At 54.7% G+C, this 7500-nt stretch overlaps 3 protein-coding genes across 3 annotated transcripts in view; 1 reads left to right on the forward strand and 2 right to left on the reverse strand.

The window, feature by feature from the left end:
* Positions 1 to 1331, reverse strand: part of PTSG_08348 (uncharacterized protein) — a 2564-nt gene extending 1233 nt beyond the window's left edge. The window contains exons 1-5 of the mRNA XM_004990542.1: positions 1148 to 1331; positions 827 to 941; positions 574 to 624; positions 281 to 345; positions 1 to 52 (exon numbers count right to left, since the gene is read on the reverse strand). The exon at positions 1 to 52 is cut by the window's left edge and continues 8 nt beyond it. Of these exons, the coding sequence (XP_004990599.1) occupies positions 1 to 52; positions 281 to 345; positions 574 to 624; positions 827 to 941; positions 1148 to 1228 (364 nt within the window). The 5' untranslated portion in view covers positions 1229 to 1331. The remainder of the gene's footprint in view (positions 53 to 280; positions 346 to 573; positions 625 to 826; positions 942 to 1147) is intronic.
* A 260-nt stretch (positions 1332 to 1591) lies between these two features.
* PTSG_08349 (uncharacterized protein) lies at positions 1592 to 3683 on the forward strand (the record flags this gene model as incomplete). Its single annotated transcript, XM_004990543.1, has 7 exons — positions 1592 to 1657; positions 1947 to 2061; positions 2337 to 2378; positions 2537 to 2613; positions 2861 to 2973; positions 3114 to 3258; positions 3552 to 3683. 7 exons carry the CDS (start codon positions 1592 to 1594, stop codon positions 3633 to 3635), a joined length of 642 nt encoding a protein of 213 aa, XP_004990600.1. The 3' UTR covers positions 3636 to 3683.
* Positions 3684 to 3957: 274 nt separating this feature from the next.
* PTSG_08350 (uncharacterized protein) overlaps positions 3958 to 7500 on the reverse strand; it is a 3915-nt gene continuing 372 nt past the window's right edge. Inside the window, exons 2-11 of the mRNA XM_004990544.1 lie at positions 7489 to 7500; positions 7300 to 7357; positions 7020 to 7067; positions 6665 to 6829; positions 6360 to 6470; positions 6134 to 6211; positions 5700 to 5808; positions 5201 to 5446; positions 4724 to 4876; positions 3958 to 4466 (exon numbers count right to left, since the gene is read on the reverse strand). The exon at positions 7489 to 7500 is cut by the window's right edge and continues 67 nt beyond it. Coding sequence (XP_004990601.1) covers positions 4345 to 4466; positions 4724 to 4876; positions 5201 to 5446; positions 5700 to 5808; positions 6134 to 6211; positions 6360 to 6470; positions 6665 to 6829; positions 7020 to 7067; positions 7300 to 7357; positions 7489 to 7500 — 1102 coding nt within the window. The 3' untranslated portion in view covers positions 3958 to 4344. The remainder of the gene's footprint in view (positions 4467 to 4723; positions 4877 to 5200; positions 5447 to 5699; positions 5809 to 6133; positions 6212 to 6359; positions 6471 to 6664; positions 6830 to 7019; positions 7068 to 7299; positions 7358 to 7488) is intronic.

Consider the following 7500-nt stretch of genomic DNA (forward strand, 5'->3'; position numbering starts at 1 on the left):
CGTTTGAACCCTCCTTGCGCATGGCCAGCGATTCACGACGAAGGTCGCACGCCTACATGTGTGCATAATATGCATGATTGTAGTGATGGTGATGATGATGGTATTGGTGGTGGTGATGGTGGTGGTTGATGTGTGAGTTGGTGTGAAATAAGTGGTTGAGGAAGGGGGAGAAAGAAGCGAACCGCACACAAGGAACCGAAGGGTAGAACAAAACACAAAGAACCGCACCAAATGAACAAGCGCAGCACTATGCATGACGAAGCAACGCCGTTAAACGCACCGCGCTGCAGAGGGAACGTGCTGTGGACCGCTCGTTCTCGTTCTCGCCAAGGTACTTGTTTGTGCCTGTGAGAAGAAGCAACAAGATGATCAACAACAGCACGTTTGGCGGTGACAACACACACACACGCACGTTGGGGGAGGGAAGCACCTGGGCCACGACCAAGTCAACGAGCCATACAGAGAGAGAGAGAGAGAGAGAGAGAGAGAGAGAGAGAGAGAGAGAGAGAGAGAGAGAGGTTGTACTTGGTTTTGCTTGCAAGCAATCAAGATAGAGTATGCAAGGGTGAGTACCTTTTCCGGCTTTGTCTGCCATTTGCGCAATGTGCTCCAGGATGGCAGGCTCTGTAGTTATGTGTGTGGTGTATGTGTGTACGTTGTGTGCGTATCGTGTATTGATGGGCGGTGTGAATGTCTTCTTCGTAAACTGGCAGTGCTGTGACCATCGTCACAGCGACGGTCTCAATGATGCAGCTAACAGCAAAGGCAGATCAATGGCCCTCGCTTCACCGCCAGAGAGTTTCAATGTGTTCACAGTTCGACTTACGCTCAACAAGCTTCAGGCCATCAAAGTCCACCATGGGCAGCTGGCCAAACAGCAGGTCACCAGCCGCGTCCATCTGTTTGAACGTCTCCTCACTCACGCCAACATCCTCGTAAGCCTGCATTGGTCGATGGAAGTGTGCGTGCGTGCGTGCGTGCGTGCATGTGTGTGTGTGTGTACATGTGCGTGTACATGTGTGTATACATGTGCGTGTACATGTGTGTGTGTGTTTCAGTGTGAGCGAGAGAGATGCGAACGAGCAAGACAGGGAGCGAGAGGCAGGTGTGTGCACAATGCAGAGCATGCATGCACTCAGGCACTCACGATGCCCGTGTCCTTGAACAGCATGCGGATGGCCTCTGCGTCGCCACGACGCCCGTCAAAGTAGTACAGCTTCGGTGCCATGATGCTCTGGAGGCTGGTGTGTTCCTGTGAGGGAGCGTGGAGCTGTCTGTGGTGGTGTCTGTCTGTGTTGTCTGTGTTGTCGGTGTTGTGCAGTGCGCCAAGAGGAAGAAGCAAAGTGAAGCAGCAAACCAAAACAACACAAGCCGTGGTGGGCGTCACCTCCGAGATGTATGTTTCGCACAAGAATTTGCCTTGTGAAATAGTGCCGCCTTCGTATCCACCCAGCCGAAGTGGCAATGCGCACTCACATCAACCACAACAAACAAGCGAAAGCCACTGCCTGCAAGCACAAACAACAAGACAAGCAAGCAAGCACAACAAGCAACACCCCATCCCACACCACAACTGCTCACACGTCCGACCATGCCTGTGCTGTACACGAACGGCAAGCGCGGCTATGCCGAGCAGATTCGCCTGATGTTCCACGAGGTGTGTGTGTGTGTGTTGCGTGTTGTGTATGTTGTGTGTGTGTGTGTGTGCGTGTGTGTCTGTCTGTTTGTATGTCTGTTTGTCTATCTCTATTTGTATGTCTGTGTGTGTGTTTGTCTGTATGTCTGTGTGTGTGTGTCGGTGTGTCTGTCTCTGTCTGTTTGTACACCCGTGTATTCTTGAGCCCTGCCGACGTGACATGGCTCCACGTCACGCTGACAGCACTCCCACTCACTCACTCACTCACTCACTCACTCACTCATCCATGTTGCGTTGAATCCACTTGCAGGCGGGTATCAAGTTTGACGAGAAGGTGGTCGACGAAGCCGATTTTGCAAAGACGGGCAAGCTCATCTTCAACAAGCTCCCCATGCTGGACTGGGACGGCTTTACCCTCTGCGAGAGTACGTTGTGTGCACATGCTTGCGTACATGTGTGTATGCTTGCGTGCATGCCTGTATGCTTGCGCGCATGTGTGTGTGTGTGTGTGCGTGCATGTGTGTATGCTTGCGCGTATGCACCCCCCCCCCTCTCTCTCACACACACACACAGAGCTGCACACTACCGCCACACGTTCCACCATCAACACCACCACCACCACTACCACCACCACCACCACCACCACCACCACCACGCTTATCCAGCTCACCTTTACTCACGTGTTATTCTTGCTGTGCAGGTGCCGCCATCTTGGAGCATGTCGCCGTCAAGGCTGATGAGCGTGAGTCTTGAGACATTGGGAACGTGTGTGTTCAGCCTGCAGCCAGCCTGCCAACCCTCTCATCGCATGTAGTTCTTGTCCTCGTTTCTACCTCTTACACGCCCGCTTTGCGCCGTGTGCCCCACTTGCTATTGTTTGCCACTTTCTCCTTGTCACAGAGGGCTCTGGTCGCGGCAACACATATCTCGGTGGCAACGAGGACGAACGCTCCCTTGCACGCTCCCTCGCCTACGGCGTGCGTTTCAAAACAGCCCCATCACACCCTTTGCTCTCGTAGCTGGTCGTGCTGTTCGTTTCTGCACCACACACACATATATACACACACCAGTGGCACATGTCTGTGAAGAACGGCGACACAACAATGTTGTCAATCTCTGCACCATCACTTGGGCATGACCCCCCCCCCCTCTTCAGCACCTCTGCTCCTCTGTTTGCCCCAGAACACGGCGCCAACCATAACCATACCTGCTTTCCCCATGTAGGCGAACCAGCTCCGTCGCCAGCTGTATGAGCAGTACCTGGACATGGGTCCCAAGCAGAACCAGAGCGCGTTCACACAAACCACGCTGCCCGCCTGGCTCTCACACCTCAACAAGTGCGCTGCCATATTGTTGTGCGCGTAGACAGCAGAGCGACCGAGCTGTACAGCACACCACATGCCCGTGCGCTTGTACACACAGACCTACACACACGCTTCGTGTCTCACAATACACCACGACACCCCATCTAAATTAGGCTTGCGGTGACCACGGAGTCTGACGACCTTGGGCTTGGGCCCGGTGTCAACTTCACCTTTGGCGATGTCGCCATGTTTGACGCGCTGGACCAGGTTGTCACCGTCTTTGGTGAGAGCGTCCTCGCCGACTACAGAGAGCTCAAGGTGCGTGCTGTCCCCGCGTTCATTTGCTTCAACCCCCCACAGTGACACTGACGCCCCTGCCTTGCTGTTCTACTTACTTGCACGCTTCCAGCCGTGCTTGCATGTGTGTGTGTGTGTGTCATTTCATTGCATCCAAAATGGTTTGGAGACAACTGCAGCATGAACGAAGCAGCACCCACCTTGTTTCCCGCTACCTCCCAGCACCATTCCGAAGTGGCATCACGCTTTTCAAAACCCAACACCTCACCGCCGCCACTCGCTCCACTGACACCACTGCTGCTTTGATCCTCCAGGCTTACTTCGACCGCTGTGCCACCCGCCCTCGCTTCCGCATGTTCCTCGCCAACCGCCCCGAGCGCGCCACGTCTGCGCAGTAACCTGTACGCTGCAGTCCTGTGCGTTGTGTTGCGGCGTGAGCATTACATTCAAGGCCTCGCATGACTCACACATGAAGCAACACCATCGCATCTTCGCTTGTCAAGTCATCCGGTTCTCCTTTCTTTCTTCACCTTCTTCGTGCGTGCTCTTCGCCGCATGTGGCATCATTGTCGTCTGTGCATGTTGTGTGATGTGATATTGCTTTGTATGTGCGTGTGTATGTGTGTGTGTGTGTATGGTGTGTGTGTGTGTGTGTGTGTGTGTGTGTGTGTGTGCCTTGCTGTCGTGAATCCCCGCCTCCCATCTATTGTGTCTTCCCTTTTTCCACCATGCATGATGTGTGTATGCGTTTACCACAATAAAGCACTCATTGGTTCTCAAGCCACGGCACAACAAAACAAACACACACACACACACACACACACACACACACACACACACACACACACACACACACTGACACACACACACTGACACGACACGAGACACGTAGAGCGCTCACAAGAAGGGATATGTATGCAAGGCAAGCCTGCAAGGTGCCAAGGACAGAAGCTCAGTTGACAGGAAGCAAGCCAAAGCCGTGACACTAGCACGAGCGCAGTGCTGTTTACTGTGGGCGCAGGCGATGCACGGGCACACCGCAAGGCGAAGTGACACACCGACACGACGACAAGGCATCGTCAAGGCATATCATTACATGGTTTTACATTACGCCATACCAAACTTGCGCCTGATCTTGCGGAGGGCATCTGCAAGGTGCGCTGGCATGCGGCTGATCTCTTCCTCAGACATGCGCAGCGCCGTCTCAATGACCTCCTTCTTATCCAGCTCTGCACCAAGGGCGAGGGGCGGGGAGATGCATGGAGGAGGGCGTCAGCATGAGAGTGTAGTGTGTAAGTGACAGAAAAACACACGGGTGCACGCATGAACATGCAGATAGACTGACACACAGACACACAAAAACACAGACACACACAGGCACAGATGCATACATACACGCACACACACACACACATACAAACACAGGCACAGATGCATATATACACGTACGCACACACACATACAGCCACGATGCAAGGGAACGTACGTGGCTGGCCCGGTATGGGTGCTGCAGAGGAGGGAGCCGCGCTCGAGTGCGGTGGCGGTGGCGGGACGCCTGCAGGCTGCATCGGCGGCTGTCGCCCAGCGTGCATGTGCTGCGGTGGCGGCGGCGGCGCCCCACGTCGCCCAGCATCGTGCTCTGCACAGTGCACACACGCAAGGCCGGAAAGAATGCGAGGTGGGTCCATATATGGGCGAATGAGAGAGCGTGTGTGTGTGCATGTGTGTGTGTGCATGTGTGTGTGTGTGTGTGCATGTGTGTGTGTGCATGTGTGTGTGTGTGTGTGTGTGTGTGTGTGTGTGTGTGTGTGTGTGTGTGTGTGTGTGCATATGTGCGCGTGTGTCAGCACCATCATCACCTGCGAGACAAAGAGACTGAAAATAAATCAACGGTGAGACTCCCCCCCCCCCCACCTCCCCGCCTTCTCTTTCCTTCCCATCATACGATAGCCCGCAACCCCACCTGGATGCCTGTGCCTGTCCCTGCGGTCATCCGGGTACCCGCCCCTGTGCGGTGGTGGTGGCCCACCCCGACGGCCCGCGTCGTACGGCGGTGCTGCAGCGTGCCGGTCATATGGCGGGTATGCTGGCTCGTATGCCTCCCGGCGCGCCACGGGTGCTGCTTGTGGCGGTGGAGGCCCGGCCCGCTCGTATCCGCGGTCGTACACGTCGCGCGCAGGCATGCGCTGCTCCCGCGCGGCTGGCACACCTGTGCATACACGCGTGCATGTGCATGTGAGTGTGTATTGACGTGTGCATGTGTGGGTGAGAGTGAGCGTACACAGGGATTGAGCACGTGTGATTGTCGTCAATGAAGTCAACAAGAGGACAAGAGGACAACAACAACAACAACAACAACAACAACAACAACAACAACAACAACAACAACAACAACAACAACAACAACAACAGCAACTTCAACAATATTATCATCATCATGTGCAGGTGTGCGAGGCGAGTACCTGCTGGTGCTGGTGGCGGCGGTCCCGTTGGCAGTAGCGCTGACTGCGGCGTCTCTGACGTGAGCTTGTCAGCAGCCGTCGTGTCAATCATGCCAAGACGCAGCAGCGCCTAATGCACGTGTGTGTGTGTGTGCGATGTGTGTGTGTGTGTGTGTGTGTGGGTGCGATGTGTGTGTGGGTGCGATGTGTGTGTTGTGTGTGTGTGTGTGTGAGTGCGATGTGTGTGTTGTGTGTGTGTGACCGTGATGTGTGATGTGTGTGTGTGTGAGGGAAATGTGTGAGCGTGTGTGTGTGTGTGTGTGAGTGAGCGTGAGTGAGCGAGTGTGTGGGTGTGTTTTCGGTTGTGTGAATGCGCGTTTTGTGTTTCCACGCACTCGCACACGATGGCGCGATTCAAGTAATCGCAGGATCATGCACAGGAGACAAACCCGAACCTTCACAAAGGCGTATGCCAGCTGCGGCTGTGATGCAAGCAGCGCCCTGGCCTCACGCGGTTGCTTCATGGCAAAGCCCTTTAACAAGCACACCACCGACGCGCACGTGCATGTGTCAAGTCAGTGACAAAGCGCAGAACAGCAGCAAAAACAAAACCACAACCCAAAAACACCAGCAAACGATCATACATGAAACACACGCACACACACACACACACACACGAACCTTCATTTGTTTCATTGTCTGATGGACTTTGTGCACGGGTGCCTTCTCGAGTGTGTCTGCAATCTTGGACGCGTTCCCACCAGCAGGGCCACTCTCCCCATACAACTTTGACTGCGACAGAGGGTACACGCCAAGGGTACGTGAGTGCCGCCTGAACAAAGCTTCAACAAGAATGACACAAAACAGACGTGCTGTACCACACAACAGCGCTGCACAACAAAACACGCAAGTACACAACACCATACACAGCACAGCGCCTTACATCCGCACAATACACGGCACAATACAAACCACAAAACACGCACCCGCTTTGCCTCTGGCTCGCCAGTGTCCTTGCGTGCGGGCTCGTGTGCGCTGCGGCCGTGCCCGTGGTCGTGGCCGTGGTCGTGTCTGTGGTGATGGCCGTGATGGCGCGGTTCCCGCTGCGAGCGCGGTGTCGCCAAATCCACGCGCAGTGGCCTATCTCTCAACTGTAGAGCAGTTGGCAGCGATTGGGGCGGCAGTTTGCAGGGGTTTCTCACAACTATGAGTCGACCTCTCAATACAACTGAACACATATATAGCGCCCTACCACAAAGAGACGACACGCGCACACACACACATGGGGAGCGTGCATTCAAGACCACGTGCGGGGACAATTCTGCAGCAGAGCGTACGTACCGGTTGTCCGCTGAGATTACGCACAGCACTCTCGGCAGCAGCGGCATCCTGCGTCGTTTTGAGGTCACAATCAAGCACAAATGCGGCGCGATATGAATCAAACAAGATCGCAAGTTCATCGCTTCACCAAGCACACAAACACACACACACAAACACACAAACACACAAACACACAAACACACGCGCGCGCGCACATACACACACACACACACAAACACAAACACACGCACGTGCGCAAGAGGGCATGTGTTGTATGCTCGCTTGCTAACTGCTCACTCACGAGAAAGTAGCAGAACCCAAAGCCCTTTGAGCGGCCTGTGTTCTGGTCTGTGATCAAGCTGCACACGATGGAAGCGCGGATTTTGCGTGAGTCTGAGCAAGGATGAGCCAACCCACACAAATACGAGGCAAAGCCAAACCACAACCGGGGACAGTACATGTGCAGGCAAGTGTCACAGGGTACACTCACTGGAAGTTCTTG

Source organism: Salpingoeca rosetta, assembly GCF_000188695.1.
Source record: "Salpingoeca rosetta unplaced genomic scaffold supercont1.23, whole genome shotgun sequence".
Classification (NCBI taxonomy): Eukaryota; class Choanoflagellata; order Craspedida; family Salpingoecidae; genus Salpingoeca; species Salpingoeca rosetta.